General features: G+C 38.0%; 1 protein-coding gene across 2 annotated transcripts in view; it reads left to right on the top strand.

Moving 5' to 3' along the window:
* Positions 1-3,519: 3,519 nt before the first annotated feature.
* The window catches only part of LOC146004429 (uncharacterized), a 182,400-nt gene continuing 163,514 nt past the window's right edge, over positions 3,520-22,405 (top strand). The window contains exon 1 of one of the 2 annotated variants that reach the window (XM_083143285.1): positions 3,520-4,097. In XM_083143285.1, coding sequence (XP_082999411.1) covers positions 4,068-4,097 — 30 coding nt within the window. In that variant the 5' untranslated portion in view covers positions 3,520-4,067. Of the gene's footprint in view, positions 4,098-12,533; positions 12,670-22,405 lie in introns of those variants that run through there. The other variant, XM_083143291.1, reaches the window with a different exon arrangement.

Below are 22,405 nucleotides of genomic sequence, written 5' to 3'. Positions count from 1 at the left end.
TCCGAAATTGGGGCTCCAAATTTCATTCTAAGATTTATTTTCAGGTTAATGTAGCAAAAGGAAACTGTTCAGCTTTCGGAAAATTCTCGTCTGTTTTCATCTGGGCCTATTTCAGGAATGGGCCTAATGCTGCAGCATCAACAGCACCCACCTTAATTCGTCACTGGTCATCATAAAACAGAAATGTTTAAATAGAGAGAGAGAGAGAGAAACGCGAAGAGAAATAAAACAAGCGATAGACCCAGAGAAGAGAAAATAAAAGTAGTGAGAGGGAAACAAAGTGAAATTAAAAAAAGAGATAAATGGAGGGAGAGACTAAAGGACAGAAATGTTAAAATAGAGAAAAATAAAAGAAGCAATATACACAGAAGAAAGAAAAATAATAGCAGTGAGGAGGCGAGCAATGGAGGGGGAAAGAGAGAGAGTAAAGGAGAAGAGAAGACAGAAAGCAGGAGAAGAAAGACAACAAAAGAAAGCTTGAACCAGAAACAGAATAAGGAAGATGAACATAGATGATAGGACAGGGAAAAGTAGGTGAACTCTGTAAAGAAGAAAATGAGCAATGGGGAGGAAGGTGGGCCCAATTAAGAGAAAGTAAATTGTATTTCTATACTTTACTTGTCTCATTAGTTCTTATTTTCTTCCCTCTAAAATATTATTCCATACTTCTTGTGGTCTCCCATGGTAAGGACCCAGCTTGTTGTTTGTTTACGAATACATCACTCGTAACATACTAGTTCGCTGCACGTTTTGACACCAGGTGTAGTGCAGGTGTATCCAGTCAGGCTGGTGCAAAGAAATGACGTTCGACCAAGCGGTGGTCAAGTTCAGAAGATTGAACAAATGCCTGTCTTCTGCTCTAAACGTTCGTTTGATTGGTTAGCACGCACCACGTGATCATACACCACACATTACACCGCTCCAGAACGTAGCACAAACGGTGCAGACACCAAATACACTATTGACTTAACATCAAATCAAGGAAGTAGACGAGTCGGCGTTGCACCATGTAACCAACTAGATGCGCGAATACAGAGAGAATAAAAAAATGAACCGAACTACGCTACCAATGGTGTCAGGAATTAGCATTCACCTGAAGTGGCTGAATAAAAACAGAAAAAAAACTGTCTCGGAGTGTTACGACCGTGACTCCGGCATGCGATTATAACTCCTTAAAATCGCTCGCCTAACTGTTTTGGCAAAAACCTTCTGGTGTCCTAAACAGCCTGTATCAATCATCCAACTGTTCTACACAAAACTGCAACTTGTTATTAGGGAGAATAATGCTTTGTGTTTATATATTTTTCTTTCCATACTAACATGTGGATTTTGGATTTTAATTTTTAACCTATTTTTCCTCTGCAGGTAAATAAGAATTAACAAGTTACGTCAGCGTTTTATTTTTAAAAATGCAACAACTGACGAAGTTTTATAGTACCTAAAACAACCTATTGCTTGTTAGGTCATATATTATGTTTATGCACTAAATCAAATCTTTTTTATTTCTATGTTTTAGTATTATTCCAACGTCGATGCTTATTTTGACGAATTGAGAAACAGCCTCTGTTCTACGGATATTCTTGGGGCTTTTGTATGATATTTGCTATTAGTACGTGAAGAAGTTTAGATTCTAAAAAGTATGCTTTCAGATTGTTAAAATAAGCTATACAAATCCTAAAATAGGTTCTAAAGTATTAAATTAGACTCGAAAAATCCTGAAATAAGTTCCAAAAAACTTAAAATGCTTCAAGATTCCTGAAAAATATTGGTTAGGTATGGTTGTTAACATATCAATTTTACCATGTAGCTTTTTAGGAGGGGGAGATAAGACTATTTCACGGTGAACTAGAGCCCCCTGTCCTCCCCCGGTTTTCAGTTTTAGTTTCAATAGAGACAACATTTATTCATGTGATATATCGAACGATCCTGTATTAATGAACGGGCCAAATGACCTAAGTGCGAAGCACCAGTCTAACTTTACGATCAGAACATCATGGTTGCTAGTCGGTTCTTTGGTAAAACTATATGTTCCAATTAACCAAAACATATGTTAGGGCAACCAGGAGTCCAACGATTTGCAAACCTACTATTTTTACCTTCAAGACCGTGTTCCGTCAGATATGAGATACTATGAGAAGGTTAATTAGATACGTTTTAAAATAAATGTGTAAATGTGTAAAATTACAATATAGAAAGTAATATTGTTGTATGAATCTAGGTGAGCTTATTTGTTCGCAGTAATATGTAATACTGTCTATGACGTCATTACTTTCCCTCTTACATGTTGCCAACCCTTGACGATATTTTGTCCTTTCTCGTATAGTAAGAACATTTATACGTTTTTCCACATAATATTAATTTGTATTAGTCCTAACACTATATCACACCAAGCACAATTGTGTTAATAAATTTGTTTATCTCTTGTGTATTTGTTTTCAATCTTTTTTTAGTGTGTATACGAGCCTTTGTTCTCAATTTTGTATTTGTTCTTTTTGTGTCTTTTTATGTTTCTTTCTTCTTTGTTTGTTATTGTATAAACATTTAGTATGTAAAATATATTTAGTATGTATATGTATCCATCCGGGTTAGGTGGTAGAACAGCCTCTGTCTATATTTCGAAATTTAAATTTATAAAAATAAGGTTTACATAAACTTCATTTGATTATAAATTTGAGATTGGACAGAACTGGTAGGTGACAGGGCAGCAGTACAAATGAGCGCTACTTATCCAAAATTTTAAAGAATCAATTTTCAGGTTAATCATTGGTGTGTGTGTGTGTGCGCGCGCGCGCTCATCAGCATAACGTGGGGGATCATAAACCTCAGGTCCGAGGAAGTTAACAAAAATACCCGTAACGTGTAAATGTTAATAAACCTGATAAAATTGGGGGGCCAGTGCCGATTTACGTGTGTATGTGTATGTTGGTCTAGCTAAGAATAGGATCTAAAGCTGGCCTACTTAAAATAAAAAAAAATGTATTAGTTGCACGGGAAATGCATTTATGGTTGGCCTCTTTAGAGACTATAATGTTTCGTTTGAAGAAAAATGAAGAATTAATTGCTAATGCAAATTTCTGTGCGCAAGTCTCTAAATTTTCCAGTTTTGATAACCTAGATATTATAGTTCGTGTTAGCGGACTCATCACGAGTAATATGAATTATTGAATGCTCCCTAATTTTCGATTCCGTGCGTGGAAAGTTGGGTACATAATTATTCACGGAGAAAATAGGTGAAAAATATACATGCACGATTTGATTGCGCTTCGAGCAGTGAGGCCAATATTCGTAGAAAATCGCTCTGCTGAATTATGGGAAGCCAGTTCGCAACCCCACCGGAGAGCACACCTAATGCAGGAATCCACCCCCAGCACACCCTCTCGAATCTATCCCGGGCACCGTTTTTCCTCCATAAGTCTCGCTCTCTCCCTCGACTCCCTCTCTCTCTCCACTACTATTGATTCCTTGGTGCTGCTCGCTACCTCAGTCCTACGTTGACTGTAGATCCTCTGCGCACAGCAGACAGCAACAGCCCACAGACCTGTGCGGCAGCAAAATCACCCTGCAGCCAGCCGTTGCACGTGCAAAACCACCCTCTGCAAGCTTCTTTCTTCACTGAAAAACTTCTTCCAGGTTTTGCAGCAACGTTGCATTCTTTCTTTCCCGTTCCACATGCTACTCTGCAACAATATTTTTCTTCTTTCTCTTCCTTTCTCGCTTCTGCACAGCAAGTACAAAGGCAAACGGCCTCATCGACCTGTCTTCCTTATCACGTAGCATACCCTAGTCATTGCTATGTTTCATGAATCTCTTCGCTTATCTGGATTTTCCAGTCCAATTGTTCCTGATAAGATCACTTCAACGTTTTCGCAACGTCACATACCTGTCATGTTCAACGGGGGAAAGGTGTTGTATCTCTCTCGTAAGAGTGCAAAGATGAAGTCTTGCAGCTTCACGTTGGACATTATGCGGATTAGCTTCACCCCATCAGCTGATCGTCAAGGGACGTTGTTGTCGCATGTAGTGTGCTGGCTATTTCGGAAGTGAAATGTTTCCCACGGCTCGTTGCGATGTTTCTATACACCTGCAACCCTTTGAAGGTAAGTGGTTACTCAAGTTATTTTTTTGAAGTAGACTCGTGTATGTTTGCACGTAATCTTAGAGCACTCGCTTTATCAGAAGCAAAAGTTAGATATTATGCTTACTTAGGGTGACCAGATTTTTCAAAACTACAAAAAAGGACATGCAAGCCACATCAACACAATTACGTTTCGTAATAAGAAAAAAAATCTTTGTTTTGAAATACCATTTTCATTTTGATATTTTTTATTAAAAATAGATTTTTATTATGAGCACTAATCTTTTTTTTAGCTCGGTTGTCAATAAGAAACAGTAATCCTCTTAACGGATAATTTTAGTTTTCATCATTCAGGTATTAAAATCTCATAAATTAAATCTCTGCTACTTTCATATTATGTTTGCGAAAATGTACAGCAACCTATTAAAACGACTTTGAAATTTATGTACAAACCAGATTCACTCCAATCAATGAAATGAAATTCTGATATTTGAAAGACAGAAGCAATAGAAGAACTAATGCTATGAAATAAATATATCATATAATGCCAATAATTGCTACAAAAGACTAAAGAATTGTTTTCAATATTTGTTATGCATAATATTAATTCACCTCAAACAATAAATGTTTCCTCTAAATTTGGCATAGCTGTAGATGTTTTTCAAAGGTAGTTTTATTTTTTTTGAAAGCAGTTTGCATTATGCAGTATACTGAAATCACTGGTTTGCCAAATGCAAGAAAAGAATCTGGTCACTCTTGCTTACACGTTCGGTCAAAGTAAAAAGTTGTACTTTATTTCAAGGGCAAGGTCAGCTACATGTTGTACCCTTACAGAAAGGTTACGCAAATGACACTGCATGTGCAACAGATTACATAACTTCGTACAGAGAAAATAGTTATGAGAATCGTAATTTTGAGTTCAATTTCCAGTCGTTCGAACTTTTTACACCGACTATGTATTAATAGCCAACATTATTTCCATTCATGGGCGCGCTCTCGAGCGCGCGTATGTGTTTGTGCAATGTCTACGGTCACGTGCCTTTTATCACTGTTCTCAATTTAAATGCAAACAAATTTGTATTGTTGGTTTTTATAGTTTTTGGAATTCGGCGCTAGGTGTCACTGCTGTATTGAATTTTCTCCGGTCTATAATGGAAGATTTTCCTGAAAAAAATATTTTACATGTAGATTCGAAGGACGACAGAAAAATTAGTTAAATGAGAAATCAAGTTATTCCAAAAGTAATGCATTGTTGAAAAAGGTTATTCGGATGATGAAATAAAACACATTGGAAATAAATGTTACAGTCAAGATGGGACAGAGATATGAATTTAGTAGTTTAAATGCATTGAATGTAATGGAAAGAAGTGTATCGAAAAAGTAAGTATTGGAGAGTGTTGAAATCATTACAGAAGTTAATTATTTTTATGGATATTGACAAATTCCTGATGAACTTACTGAAGGTAGAATACCTATGTGTCTATAATTCAACACATACACGCCGTTATCTTCGAAATATTGGGATGAAGACTTACACAAATATTGTCCGCAACTATAATTGAATGTTCTGAATCATTGTTTCTAAACTAATGGTACTGGACGCAATCATCATTGTTTCCAAAATAAATGCATGAATTTTTTTATCTTGTATGAGGCAATTCGTGCAGTGCAAGTTGTGGCTGCACTTAAGGCACCTAATGGGTAATCGCGACAAACAGCGTGGGTATACTAATAAGTAGCTCGTTTCTCGAGAATATCTTGATTAATTTTTCACTCTAAGGTGAAGGAATCGCATTGGAGAGATTGAAGTTTCAAATTCTACCAACCTGCCTGAATGTTTTCCATGGTTTTCCCCACTCATTCAAGGCGAGTGCTAGGGTGCAACCTTTAACGAAGGTAGCAATACCTTGTCGTTTACCTTTCATAGTTCTCTTGCCTCGTCGTCGTGGTTAACCTAAATGTAAGGGCCATCGATATAAAGTCGATCAAGTAGTAGTAAAAACCCATTATCACTATAATTTAAACAACAATCAATTTTTTATTGTCATCATTCTTGGGGAGAGTTCGATACCCCAGATGATTCAGCATCTGATTCAACTATTTTCTTTTTTTCACTTTTCAGATTGAACCCCATTAATACACTGAAATAGATAATCATTCTTATATATGATTTTACTCCACCTAATCATCAGAAATTTTTGAAATTTTAGCCACGAAGTTTACGTTCTGTGAGCTCTTTAATCAAAACTTCCATTCTTGGAATTGTAGAAAATCTCTTATGCAGCTATTTATTCTTGAGATTAAGTGGTAGAATGTGAAAACATCCAGATCTGACTGGATTTCTGCATTTCACACTCTACTTCTGACATTGACCATTTACTACTTGGTTATTCTGCTTGAGTCCTTTATCAATCATAAATTGATTGCATTTTTATACGATCAAATGAACCACGTAAATTTTAAGGAAAGATCGACTGGCTTGTCTGACCTCCCCCTTCCCCTCGAGCCGTCAATATTTTCAAATCACCGACATTATTAAACTAACCCGTCATTCCAGCCTAGGGCAGATCGTATTCAAATTTAAATTGATTGATTGATTTGTTTTTACATGTGGGCACACCAGTACGTAGGCTATTTTTGCCCACCCCACAATACGGGGATAAGCTCCTTACCTAAAACAAAGTTCAGGACAACAAAGTAAACAAGAGAATAATATATGCATACTAGAAACTTCCCCTCTCCATTTTTAAAGCTAGTACAGTCACGGACACTTCTGGCTTGTAACAACTCCATTGAAAGTCAATGGATTCGTCACAACCCAGAACTGTCCGTGACTGTACATTCATTCATTACTTAACAAGAACTGAAACTGTGTCCGAGAACTAAAATCTCTTCACCCACGTTAAAAGCTGAGGCTGTAAAGGGATGCTCAGCACACATGTGGACAAAACACAGGACAACACACAACCCTACAGAGGATTATACTGGCGGTAGGTACACACACCAGAGCCTGGTTGACCTGTAACATTGCAGTTGCAGAGGTGGACTACGTGGAAGTGAGGTTGACTTTTGGGTAAGGTCACCCCTTACACCCCTCTATACAAACTGTGTGCATACAGAATGGATAATATTTGCACGAGGTGTTATCAATTGATTTTTAAAATTGTTATCGGGGCGTCAGTACTTAAGCTACTAAGAGGTCTTACTATAACAAGTATGAAGATGTACTCCTCATCAGGAACAAATTAAAACACTCACTCACTCTGTCATTCCTAAACCAGAACGTTTATAGCCGCAGCAACATGTTTCCTCCATGTGACTACCTGTGCAAGATGAACCCATTCTTGACCATCCTTACTCACGAATAATGTCAATCCATCTTTATCTTGTTCTCCCTACAGGTCTCTTGCCGACTGATTTCCCAACAAAGATCCTGTAAACGTTTCTCTAATCTCCCATTCGTGCCACATGGCATACCCACCGAAGTCTTCTTGATTTAATTATTCTAACAATATTAGAGGATGAATGTATGGTCCTATTATGCAGTTTAGTATTATGTTAGCTTCTTCACTCACATGTAAATTCATCTCGTTTAAACCCAAATATATTTCTTGAATTTCATTTTAAAAAACTCTTAACTTATGCTCCTCTTCTAGAGTATAGAACTGTGTTTTATATCAGTACAAAACTACTACTGTTTTCTATATTTTACCTTTTACATTCCTTGATATTAGATGAGATGATAAACTTTTATAAATAGAAAAGTTGTCTGTTTTTAATTTCCCCTTTAATAACCTTTTCAATTGTTAATTTTTCTCCTACGTATTTGACTTTGGAAACTAGACTTGGGTTTGGACTGTTAACATGTAAAACATATCTTAAAAATTACAACTATTATTTGGTAAAAGTTACAACTATTATTTGGTTAAAGCTAAACTTCATATGTCATTCAGAAATCAAAAGGACAAGACGCATGGAAACTCTCAATCCGCACAGAGGATCCCCACTTGTGCTTCAAAGACTAGTTAGGATTCGTCCAGTACCTCGGCATGTTAAGTTTGTCAATAAAAATAATTTGCAAAGTTTGTACGATTTTAAAGGCGAAACTGAGGCGAAACTGAGGGGTTAAGATGTAGCCTAGATAGATCATTTTCACTAAAGAAACTTAATTTTATATCATGGGTCAGCGGCGTCGCCAATGAATTTCGGATCTAAGAATGGACGAAATATTTTCAGGTAGTCTCTTTCTCTGTCTTTTCCCTTCTTACTCTGTTCCTTTATCGCTTTCTTTTTCTCCTTTGTTTATCTATCACTTCTTTCTTTCCTTTTCGTTCATCTGTTTCTATATCGCCCTTTCTCACTCTCACTCTGTTCCTTTATCTATTCGTTCTATCTTTCTTCCTTCCTTTCTCTCTTACTCCATCTTTTCCTCTCTCTCTCTCTCTCTTTATTCCCCCTCTCGAGAGATCGCTTTATTTACATATTACTTTCTTCATCTGTTTATCTCCTTTTCTTTCTTTCTTTTCTCTCCATCTCTCTCTCTTTCAATTTCTTTCTCTGCTGCTTCCTTCACTGTTCCTTTCTTCCTGTTTATCTTTCTTTCTCTTTCTCCATCTGTTTTTCCTTTCCTCCTTCTGCCTACGTTTCTCTCTCTCTGTTTCTATCCTTTCGTCCTGTCTCTTTCTTTCTTTCTCTGTTTGTCTGTTTTTTCTCTCTCTCCTTCTATTTATCTAAATACCCCCTTTCTTTCTTCATGAAGTTTTTCTCTCCTCCTCTGTTTCTCTCTTTCTTTATTCCTGCCTCTCATTCCATTTACTTCACTCTCTCTGGATATTTTCCATGTAGGCTACTTGGGAGGGACAGGAAAGGTGGGCCAGGACTACCCAATGGCGACGCCCCTGCCTTGGATATAAATTTAGTGTATAAGCGGATCAACATAATTAACTTGCTCTCCAAAACTTCTCATGAATGTTAAATGGCATGTTGGCTTTAAATTGAGTCACTGGCAAATATCTTCTGCTTCTCAAATTCTAAAAATACAAGAGACTCTGACGCTGTATAGGGACCAATCAGCAAGAGCAAAACAATACTTGAAATACCTTAAATATTTACCTCAGGTGTGATTCTAGTAGACAAATTACCATTCCAATAAAACTTTGTTGAGTTGACAAATTACCATTAACTGCAGTAGCCAGGGGAGGATGAAAAGTAGAAAGTTACTTTACAGTACCTTAAGGTAATTTCCTTGCAGTTCTCAAACCTTTGTGCCTAAACTCTAGGACATTTGAATTAATCATATTTCTACAATGTGTTTTGTCGCACATAATTTGTATTAATTATTAGGATTATTAAATGAATAAGACTTAGATGGACAGGTTCTATGATACGGACGGAACAATGAAGAAGAATTTACAAGATCCTTTTTGAAAACATGATGGTTAAGAGACCTGTCGACAGATGGAAGGCTTGTGTTACCCAGTCTTGTTACGTGTTAGTCGGGTTTGGAAGTGCTAGAGTGTTAGTTTGGATCGCAAAAAAAATATTGTTTCCCTTCATTTCTTTACATATCGACGGACAGTGGTGTCGATAAAGAAGCGTGGTGTGCAAATGACAACCACTATGGAAAAGTCTCACAGTATGAACTCACATACGTAGTCATATTAGTAGCCCATGTTCATGAATCATTTATCGGAAAAGTTTATACAGTTAATGTGTTAATGCTGCTTAACTTTACTCTCTACCCGTACTTTTTCAGTCAATGCTCGTCGTTAGTGGCGTGCCCTCAGGCTACAGATGGGGGTGAGGAATGAAACTAAAGAGCCATGAATGGTTATTTCCATGTACATGATTTTGCTCTCAGCCTTCTAAAATTTAAATGGATAGGCAGAAATGTATACGAAAGGCATTGCCACAATACCTTGTTACTTTAAACAATTTGTTCTTTCGGGTAGGCTGATTAGAATAAAATAAGAGGCTTTCTAACATTTCTATATTCATCAGAGTATTCTAGCAGAGCAAGCACATTCCGTAAATTGTGAAAAAATCTTCAAGAGGCTCATAAAAATGCTTAAGATTAAGACTGAAAGCGAGAATACAATTTTGTGAAAGTAGATTTCAAAAAACAAACCTGGATTCAAACGTTGAGTTTTTGTAAAAGTACACTTTATGTACAGATAGGCTAATCGGGACTAGACCTACAGTTTATATTGGGATCAGAATCACTATGGGTCTTCACCTGGTATCGAACCCGGGACCCCTTGATTTTGGACTCAACGAAACAGAAATTTACTACACCCTAAACTCTACCCATTTTCAATCTATTTTGTAGCAAGGTCTAATTTCTAAACATAACGATGCTAAATTTATCATTATATATTCTTGTGCTCCTTACAATAACCATTGGAAAATCAGTGCCACGGGTTATTCGCCCGACAGACATCTCTCTCCTTCCGATAACTCCAAGTTTGCTTCCTCCCACATCGTTTCCTCCAACGCCCCTTAACTCCCTGTAGTGGGTAACGACACAATGGTAACGTAGAAACGTCAATTAGATCAACCAAGCAAGCAATCGTCTTGTTATAAAAGGTCGCGGGTTTGATGAGCTGTGGGCTACATTTCAATGGTTGGATCCCAATCCCAATGCATTCTGGTCCTGATCAACATCCGGTCGCGCCCCTACACATGTAGAACTGAGCGCGTAGGATGGAACTCAGCTCTTCGGTCTTCTTAACAAAATTAAATGCCAGTCCTCTCGATAATATCTTTACGTTTTCCGGCGGAAAAAATCCTCTTCCTGCTACCTTTCGATCGTCATCCCACCCACGCTCTTCTGTTCCAATTAAAAAAAAAATGGGTTCGGTAACAATCAAACCGCCTTTTTTCCTCGAGGTAAAATTACCCTACCCCTCTCTAGCGCGAGTTGCGTAATAAACATGTGCGCATGCGTGTTCGTACAGGATTGAAAACAAGACGCTCACTTGCCTTTAGACTTTTCCACACTCTATTTAGAAAAGAGTGCAGAGAAAGAGAAAAAAATGTCCCTAAGTGTATTTTAGAAGCATTGACGTCAAAATATTGAACTTTCTTCTACTATGGTTAATACTGATGCAGAGAAGGAAGTTAGCCGATTCATGTGTCCTCTTGTTCCGAAAGGATCCACCATCTTTATAAATCTTGTTAAGATGGGCTGATTAAAGGAAAAGTGGGGGCGACGCATTCCACTGAAATTTATAAAAATACTTCTTCATGGAAATAAAGGGCTTTAGCCATGGGCACCCACAAGGAGAGTCAAGGAGAGGTCACATGCCCCAGCCCCAACCCTAGAATGAGGAGAATTGCCTCTATTCCTTCCTATTCCATTTAATTTGAATATCTTTTTTCGTTGTCTGTTTTTCTTTTCTTGTATGTTCTTTCGACTTATCGTCATCTACACTATCATTCTCATTGTCTGATATTGTGATACAGAAATACTTGAAATTTCTCCCTCCCCCCATTCTCAAATATAAGTAAGGTTGGTAAACACCTTCTTTTATTGCAAGGTTTTAGTCTTAACCACTAGAAAAGGGACCACCCAAAACTATCGCCTTATAAGTCAAAGTTCGATCCCTGATGAGGTCACGTTTTAATGGTTCGCATAGTTCTTCAAGCCTTGGTTGGTCTATCTTCAGCCAAGCGGTCCTGAGAAGAGCATTACTGAAAAATGAATTCCTCACCTAAAAAATACCTTGAAAATCGAGAATAATATGGTAAAGCTATCTCTTGTTGCATTGCTCCGTGCCATGAAGGTCGATAGGTGTACGTTCGGAGGTAGGACTCCACACATTCTCAATCTTGACAATAGTGGAAGTGACGCCTACTGATGAGAGGCTGGGTGGGCATCAGCGCCATTTATACGGGGACATTAAAACAAGCATCTCTACCTAAGACGACCCAGCCCGTAATTGGAACCCGGGTCTCACTTGGCAATGAAACGTCTAACCACTAGAACATTACAGCACCAAATTGATAATTGAGAGAATTCGTAATTTATGATAATAATCTTAAATAAAATTGAGAATAACAATAGAACGAAATTCTAAACTATTCCCTTAATTAATAACATGTAATCATCCTCATCGCCGCGACTAGCCTAAAGAGGCAAAAAGGAGCGAAAAATAAGAAATGCTTGGGCTCTATATTTAGCATCATTGGACGTGGGAGAAGAAATTTACTTGAATTTGGATTTCTAACAGCCGCACTGTGCAATCGCTTATTTTTTTGTTTACGTGATCAATTTGGAAGAGAAGACTCGAACCTCCTGTCCAAGCAACATGCTGCTTTTACGCGAAGGAAGTGACGTAATGGAATACGTCAACAAGGAAAGAGGACGAAGATTTACCAACACGAGGAAGATGCGACAGCGAATACTCGCGGAAGAAGCAAAACCGCACCTTCGTTAGAACACGTTGCTTGAATAAATCACGTGATCTGGTTTCAACAACGTTCATCTACGAATCTATCGCGAGAAGACAAGAGGAAAGCAGAGATTAGCTTGCGTTGGGTTTTAAATTGTGGCTCTTCCGGGGATCAATTCAAGACTTATCAGCGAATTTCAGGTAGGTCAAACAAAAGTGTCGACTAGACCAGAGGCGGTTCTAGCTTGTAGCAGGAGGGGATAGTGTAGCACTTTCAGACTAACTAAAAGCTGTGCAAATTTTATTTTAATTAATTTGTGAGTCACCTGAACGTAACGTTGGCTAGTAGTTAGAGGTCGTCACCTTTTAATAAAGGGGCACAGGTTCGATATCTGTTCGGATCCCACTTTAAACTGCAGCTTATCTGTGGACTTTAAAAATTCAAAAGTTTATCAAATTTTTTTATTCCACCTCATTATATGGAGCTTTAATAGGCCTAGAAATAATATCCTTTAATCAATTAATTTCTACGCCAAACAGCCAACGAAATACGGAAGCATCTTTCAATTATTTCCTCATCCTAGAACTGTCATCATCACTCATATTACTGCTCTATCAAGAAGCCTCTGGCACTGTTGTCCAATATTGAACCCTAAGCGAATGTAGTGAGCGTGGGCGTTGCAATCAGCTGCTTGCGATGCAACACCGCCCCTGCGTTGCCAAAATGTGAGGCGATCTTCAACACATCGCCGTCATCTTTTTTCAGTGCCAAAGTGTTCTCGTGTCATCATGAAGAGAAAAATATAGTTGTTTAAATTTTTGACAACGAAAAGAGGGAGGGAAGTTAGAAATGTGGCAATACGGGCACATTCGACCACAAGCGAAGGGGAGTAAACAAATGCATTCGAGTCCCCAAGTTAGCGGCGGTCTTTTCTTCTTGGTAAGGCAGTAGCATCAATACTTATTAGTAGCTTATATCAACTTGAACCTTTAATTCAAATTATTAACATAAGTCCTACTTGTAAAATAGGATCGGTTCCATTTTTCTTGTCATCTGTTATGAATGCGTATGCCTTGAAGTTATACTAAAAGAAAAACTATTACGAACATAAGCGAATCTAGTAGTGTTAACCGCGAAAGCTCCTCCCCGATAGAGTAGAGGTAACGTTTTCGCCTTGTAATCATGGAGTCCCGGGTTGGACAGCCGGTGGAGGCACGTAGTGGTTCAGATCCCACTTAAAACTGTAGGTCCAGTCCCGATTAGCCTCTAACATACCTTTACGTCAGCTCTAATATTAGTAGTAGTGGTAGTATTTATGCAACTCGTTGCTTGTATTGCCACATTGTAAGCAGAAATGTTCTGTGCGGTTGTGTGTTGTACTGTCTCTTGACCATCCGATACTGAGTGCTATTTAGAGCCTCGACTTTTATCAACGACGTGGTGGGTGATACTAGTTTTTAAGTGTTTTCTTGATAAGGTTTTTAGTCATTATCAGTGGGGCACTGGCCTTACATTTTCGCTGTCTTCTAATCTTATGTCGATAAGGAATAGAATATGTGGTCTTTTAATTCAGTGTCCTTGAAATTACTGTGGTCTTGCTAAGGGGCTTATGCCCAGTGTTATAAGAAGGGGTGCACATAGCTTTAGTACTGACGCACCAAATACAATTTTCAATAAAAATCAATATGATAAATCAAATTCCAGTTTTTAATGGCGTCGCATTCCGTGCTAAAATAACAAAAGCTATTTGGGAAAACAAACATTCCAAAAAAGCCAATATATATATAAATTTAATTTTGTGCAAATAATAATGTGTGAATGTTTTCCAAAAAGGCCAAAAAGACAGATGTAAAAAAGAAAGATAATGTTATTACTTTCATATAATAAATAATGTAATAAAAATATATATTACACGAGTATTATAACAAGTAGATAATGAGTAGAAATCCAAATATCACTTGATAATACTCCGATATACACATCTTCTGAATCGATAATCGATAATTGATCGATAAACTCTATACACGTATCAGTACAGGAAGCCTCAACTTCCGAAATTTTGTCGACCTAGCTTTGTGCAATGTTGTCCGATGGATACAGCCAGTTTCAATCCAACCGCGAGATGTCAGGACCTACCGGCTCATTTCCCTTTCCTGTCAAGCTCCCTGCTGTGGCCAATGTAGGCAATTGGATTACAGCAACATCGCGTTCAGTTATCGCAAATGCCAATCGCTTCCCGCTCAATGTCATATAATGGCGGCTTTGGAACACGCTACTAGTTATTGGAAAATGATTACTTACCACCCAGGCCTCGCAGATTGATCTCCCGGTAAATACCTTTGTTGTGGCTCGGACGGGATAACTAACTTAGCATGCCCGCTTGCATTTTTTGCAGAAAACGACTGTACCAACCGCTTTCTTGTGTTTTCCCGTTTATGAATTTGATTAAGGGCGCTTTCAATCGCCCTACTGAAAGAGACAAGAGGCACAAAACCACTTCTACATATTACGTCACCTACCATGCAATCTAGTGGACTAAAAAGGGTGTAATTTTTATATTTACAAAAGCTACAGAAACCCTTCTTCCTTGTATGAAGTATTTCTAGGAAAACAAAGCTACGGTTCGAAATATACTTATTTTTTTTGTATATTTTCTCATCGTTCTCTCTTGTCTTAATCATGTGAAATGCACGTATCTAGTCTGTAGTCAGTGTTGCAAATTGAGAAAACTGTAGACGAAAAATGTAAATTTAGTAGTGTTGTAGTGAAGTGTTGGGAAAGGTGATTTCTATACCGAAATTAATGGCTCACTCAATAATAAGCTCTACAGTTCTGATACTGGTATTATATCAATGCATTTACCTGTAGACTTTATTATTTTTCCATATAATGCTTATCCCCCACTCTAGAAATCATAGATATACAGTATCATTTTCTGTTTACACAAAAATGCATCAATATATTGCATTTTTCCCACATCTACAAAGTATGAAAGTTTAGTTCACACGCAGACTCTCTGGATCAGTTCGTTGTAATCATGCCTTCAAAACACAAAATTAAATCACTACTTTCAGTAAATATGTTACTGCAAAAGAATATCAATATTCATTTTTAATACAAAAGTGAAAGAGGAGTTTTGCTCATTCTGTACAGAAAACTTGAGTTTTAAATAGAAAAGAAGAAAAACAATACTAATGATTACAACTCTTTTTCTAAATATAGTCTATTTCTTCTGGTACTACCAAGAGCCGATGTATCGAACTTTCTAAAAATATCTGCACTATAAAATTCATGTATTCCTCTCAGAAATGGCCTGAAAGGGTTTTAAATGTAAAACTCTACATCTTCTGGTCAATGAACCAAAGAAAGTCATTTTAGGGCAAATTCTGACTACTTATGACGTATATAATTGCATAAAATTGCAAACCATATCTCCGAGTTGATCCCACCCCATTGTTTTCAAAAGTTGGTGTTTTGGCTGTAGCCAGTGTTCCATCATTTCACTCCCGAAAATGGGAAGTTGTGGCTAGATTCTTAATCTCTAATAAATGTTCAATGGAGACGAAAACAATTTTCAGCTTAATTTTCATCCACAAGCAGAAAGAGAATCATCAAATACAAGAACCGTGTCGTCTTCACGAAAAGTTATTTTACATTCCCCCTCTTTTCAAATACAACTAGGGGTCGTTATCGTCATTGCAGTTCGACGTGAAGTGATTCAACCTATACATTCTCTCCCTACGTTCCCTGATTCCCCTTCCTCTTTATCCCTATTTCCTCCCCCTTTCCAACGTTCTATTATTTCTTCTCATCAATGATTATCCCCCGCTTTCCTTTCTACTCTTTACGCCTTCAATTCTCTTTGCACATTCTCCCTTTACTTCGCCCAAACTCCAATCTCTGCTTTAATTTGGAGACTGTGCACCCTCTTCTTCTCGTATCCCCCATCCCGGTAACAATGCAGTAACATTTCCTGTGGAAATATGAGAGAGGGGGAGGGGAGGGGGAAGGGAAAACAATGAAGTTCTTGGAAGGTTGTTCCAGTGGCTTCTGATCATGTTCACGAAGTGATGTTCTTGTGGTACCGTTTGGTTGTGTGTTAGCAGTATTATGCACAAAATATCTTGAACATATTTTCACTATTGATTTAAGTATATTTTCACGTGTTATGGATTAATCGATTATATTCTTGTAGTCGTGAAGTACCTGTGTGAACGTGTCTACTGTCTATGATTGGGGAGTGGTATCTTGGCTAAGCATAGGCAAGGAGCTCAACCCCCCCCCCCCCACCTCCCCCATATCGAAAGCCTCCCTGCATGCCATTTCATTTGCTTACGTTTTACTAAATCCACTTTCATCGTCTCCTCCCAGATAAAACTTCAAAATAATGAATACTATTTTTACAACAGTTCTAAAACTCATATAAAATTTTCGTATATTTTACAAGAATCTAATCTGACTTTTATTGCTGTACAAATTCATGAATAACTGTATTGTATTGAGTAAAAATGTGTGTTAGAGTGAAGAAATGAGTGATAAAATGAGAACCAAATAATACTAAGTGGAAAATGTATAAACTAAAAATATAATGATAATATAAAATCCACATTTCGAAAGTAATTATCTTTATACTATGATGCTTCTGAGAACATGTGTACTTGAAACAATATCGCCAATCAGTGATCCTGTGACGCCCCTCAAAATTTAGGAGATAAGTTAGCAAAGGCATGTGTACATTATCATCACTTAATATCACATGAAAAGTGCATATATAGCATACAATTTAGGTTTTTACTCTGACGAAAATACTAATATAATTTTAATTATGCATAATCTCTCAAATATGTGTACATTTACGTGAAAATTTCCTTGTAGACTTAATTTGTAAAAAAAAATCACACTAGAATTGTATTTTTTGCACGTTTGCGAACGCTTCAAACCTAAACCACACGAGAATTCCCCAAATCAAAAATATATGCAGAGAAGTAGCAATGCGATGTCTACAAGGATGATTTGTCAATCGGCCAGGCCCATCAAGTGAATGATATACCTTGATTTAAACAACTTGTAAATGTGGTATTTCGAAACGGTTAAGAAGAACTTACATAGTCACTTGTTTATTTCGTCGACTGATAATTCTCATTTGTTTCTACATGCCGAACCCAACATTTGTAATCGATTGTTGACGTTCGATGATTTTACTGCTATAGACAGATGAACTGACGAATCGAAATATTCTTACGTCGAATTGATAACATCTGACAGCTTTTCACTCCTAGAAAATTTGGGATCTTCACATTTGTTAGTTTCTGAGTTATCGACAGATCACTTTAGATTGTCAAGAAGTCGAAACATGCCAATGAAAATAGCCTTTGGCCGAAGACTGTAGAAAGAGCGGTGTGGGCCAGCAAACAGAAGAATGAACAATTGTCGTCTATCACGGCAAGAGGGAGAGAGGCCATAAAGTCAATTTATGTTGCGGTGAGGTATTATTTCGTAGGTCTTTGTGTCCACAAAATTTCGGCACAGTGCACAAAAACGAAAACAAGCGACAGACTCGCTCAAAATTCAAGCGAAAAGAAATGGCTAGAACGTCTGCGGATTGTTGTTTCCCTTGATAAGTTTGATTTGGTTTGGTTTATTTTACTTCGCTTTTTGTGCCACTTTTGGCTAATTTTCGAAGATTGGAATGAGTGATGATATGATAAAAATTGATGAATAGACACTCACAAACATCCATGTGCTAACCACTCCGCCAGGGAGCCGGCTCCTTGATAAGTGTTCTTAGTACAAACTGGAAATAAATCATTGTGGAGTTGATGTAAAAGGGCATCACATTGTTGGCGTTAAAGCCCGCTGAGCAAAACAAGTCGTCAAAGCAAGAGAAGTCCCAGCTCAGCCAGGTCCTGTGGACTCTCGCTTCCTCGATCAATAGTGACGTCACGAGACAAGGTACAACGGCCTCCTCCGAGGGATCGCGGCAGTCCCTCTTGTCCAGGTCTATACACACGCGCGCACTGGTAAATTAATGAAGGGCAGTAACGTTTGCGCATATGAACTTACCACCGAGCAGGGGGTTTCTAAATTAGCGGCTCATTGTATTGTTCAGGAATTTTAAATAAATTCAATCCCGACCCAGGAGAGAAAATCAGCAAACGTAAATGGGTTCTGGACCATTAAGAACTTTTCTATCTGTAAAGTTTTCAATTCGGTCCAGGAACCTTTTTTACCGGATCAATTTAAATACGGTCCAGTAACCTTATTTCCGGATCAATATAAATACTGTTCAAGAACCTTTTTTTCGGATCAGTTTAAATAGGGTACCAGTTCCGTATTGAAATCAAACAATACGCAACTTGGACCGAATTTTTAAAAGGTTCCGGACCTGTTACGGAACCCAATAGAACCCATTAGAATGTATAGGTTATTGGACCTTGGTGTCAACTGTCTTCTCTTAGAGGCTTCCCTCCTATGGCGTGCACTTTTGGGGTAAGTGGTATAGTGGTTATCCCCTTGCATCAACTCAGGATTTCTTTTAAATAAAGAAAGAACATTGTGCATGCGAAAGCATGAGAAAATATTCCATATTTATTATCTTCGGCCTAATTTTGACATTACTCAACACAGCGCTCTATGACACTAGAGGCCCCGGATTCGAATCACTGCATGGCGTGGGTGTTCTTTGTGAGTGCCCCTTCATGAATTTCACCACATGATGATACTCATCCTCATCGTCGCGATTAGCCAAAAGTGACACTAAATAACAAAAATAAAAATCAATGAACCAGCTCTGTAGACTGAACTGAATTATCGTTGAAGTCTGTTCTGCTGATTCCGAAACAAGCAAGGTGCTCTCTGCGCATGCTCAGCTTGTCGTGCACAGTCTTTGTTTCTTGAAAGCTTGGATTTCCCAAGATCCCCCGAAACAATAAGCTACCAGAGACGCCACTGTATTTACACGCAAACACAATAGGGGACAAAGGCCCATTCTCTGCACACCGCATGTACAACAGTATAGAGAAATTCAGAGTGAGATGGAAGGCAAATTAGATGAATTTCTCCCTCTCTCTCTCTCTCTCATTCTCTGCATGTGGGCGCGTGTCTATGGAGGGGGTGCTGCTACATAATTAAGCTAATTGGCATCTGTTCTTTGGGGACAATCGCATGAATGTCTTGCTTTGATGTCCTTTCCTCGATACCCTTGTTTGCTCGTCCAAAACGCAAATTCTCGTTGTGAGGCTCAGAATCACAGTCTTGTGGTGGTTTTGTTGTCCCTGAAGATGAAATAAAACATAGATGGTTTGCTTTTCCCTTCCTTAAACAACCAATTTTACCCTCTTACAAAAACATAGACAGTCAATGCTTAATTAAAAAAACTAATTTCCTGAATAAAAGGGAAAATGTTATCTTCTTGAACTAACAAAATATTCCTCCTCTAATTTGTAACTACCTGACATCTATAACTATTGATTTCAACTTTCCCAACAAATGTCCGATTTAATACCTAGTGCCTAGCATATGTTAATGCAAAGTCTTTCACTTATACCCAAAGATCCCAAAGGGATTATATCCGGGGACCGATGAAGCCAACGCCATCTAATCCATCGGTGAGTGTAATGCTACTAGTTGGTTACAATTTAGGTCCATTTTATGTTCATGTAATCTAATTGTTGCACAAAAACAAGGATTCAACTAACAAAACTTTACTACCAAAAATTGTTCGCCTCCATGTCCTTCATGAGCTGCGAAAGTTTAAAACAATAGGAATAATAACAAGTTGCTTCAAAGGTACGCCCGTGCATGATATTTAAATATTTTTTACCCCTTCTACCGCTGCTATGTACAGGGTGTACCAAAAGTCCCATTACCCCCTCTTTGAATTGTAGACAAACTTGCAAAATGTTATTTTAACAGCATGCGTATGATGAGAGGATGGTATACCATTAAATCAGACCAATGGCCACCATTTACTCTGTGTGCACACCTCCATTTTCATGACACAGTATTATTCGCCTCCAGGTGCGATGTGAAATCCTCCGTAACTTGGCTGGCGTGAAGGAAGCAAACGCACTGCGAACAGCTTCTTGAAGTTCTTCAGTTCTCTGATAACGATTACGGGCGACTTTCTGTTTGATGTGCCCCCATAGCGCATTATCACAAGGTGTCAGATTTGGACTTCGGGGTGGCCATTTTAAAGGTGCTGGTAAATTTGGCGATCCTTGTCCAATCCGTTCTCTCTGAACACATCATTGAGGAATTCTCTTAAAATGGCCACCCCGAAATCCAGATCTCACATCTTATGTTACGGAGGATTTCACATCGCACCTGGAGGCAAATAATACTGTGCCATGAAAATGGCAGTGTACAAACAGATCCTCTGGAGTAAATAGTGGCCATTGGTCTGATTTAATGGTGTACCATCCTCTCATCATACGCATGCTGTTAAAATAACATTTTGCAGGTTTGTCTACAATTCAAAGGGGGGGGTAATGGGACTTTTGGTGCACCTTGTATGTGTGATGGTGTGCGTGTGTAAGTTTTTAATTACACAATGGCACACACAAAAAAAGATACTAGAATTGGTTCAAATATCAATAAATTACAGAATAGGCCGTATTAGGTAAGAACCCTGATGGTATTAATAGCCATGCTAAGCTTTTGGGAATTTTCCTGAAGCTTTTTTAGAAAAGGCTGATTATACTATACTATACCTAGATATCCGGTAATCGGAGGAAAAAATAATCCACGATAAAAACAATTTCTCCCAAAAGTACCTAGTCTTACCATAAATACTGTCACAAAGTTTTAAGTAAATTGACACAAAATGCTGAGAGATATTGTAATATCCTAATAACATTACTGAAATGGATGCATGACAGATCAAAATCACAAATCAATATTCATAATGGCCGCCCTTAGCACGCACACATTCCGTAAGACTTTGTGGCCACGCATCAATTGAATTACGCAACACATCGACTGGAAAATCAGCAACTGCCTTCAGAAGAGACCGCTTTAAACTTTCAATATTGGGATGTATCTTCTTACAAGCCATCTCCTGAAGCTTGGACCACAATTTGTAGTCCAAAGGGTATAGGTCCGGACTTGCAGAAGGCCAATCTGAAGTGGAAATGAAGTCTGGAACATCTGCTATGAGGGTACGCCCCATTTCTGTGCAAAAGGGGTCAAAACATCAGCCAAAGTGTACCAGGAGACAGTGCTTGAGAGACTAGTCAAGAATCTCAACAACACCCTCTCCCATGGGCAGAACTTGATTTTCCAGCCGATGTGTTGCGTAATTCAATTGATGCGTGGCCACAAAGACTTACGGAATGCGTGTGTGCTAAGGGCGGCCATTATGAATATTGATTTGTGATTTTGATCTGTCATGCATCCATTTCAGTAATGTTATTAGGATATTACAATATCTCTCGGCACTTTGTGTCAATTTACTTAAAACTTTGTGACAGTATTTATGGTAGGACTAGGTATACTCTTTGTCAATGGGGAACAAATGTTCTCTTTAATATTTGATAACTTGTTGTAAACATTAAAGAACAAACTGCGCTTTTGTTTGTGGAAACTAAAAAGGTACAATTAAGTAAATCAATACTGAAAGCGAACACAAACTAATAATTCCATGCCTTTTGCCAGTTCAGCTTCTTAAATCTTGTCCTCTTAAATGTCATTAACATTAAACTGTTTTCAATAAACATGAAATGTTTTCCATGAAGGATTTAACGTTAGTTATTGTGCATTAAACTATGGCTTTGGACACAAAGGGAACAATTTGGACCGATAAACAGTTCTGTATCTTGTTATGTACGCAACCTCTGTCTACTCATGTGCATCAACCTTAGCAAAAATGCTACACGCATAACTTCTCAATGCAATCTAACTGTTGAAGGATATGAAATCTCAATAATTGTATTGGAT

The sequence above is a fragment of the Lepisma saccharinum genome, chromosome 1 (genome assembly GCF_977018435.1).
Source record: "Lepisma saccharinum chromosome 1, izLepSacc3.1, whole genome shotgun sequence".
NCBI lineage: Eukaryota > Metazoa > Arthropoda > Insecta > Zygentoma > Lepismatidae > Lepisma > Lepisma saccharinum.
Note: the sequence above shows the minus strand (reverse complement) of the source record. Positions and strands in the feature narration are given on the sequence as shown.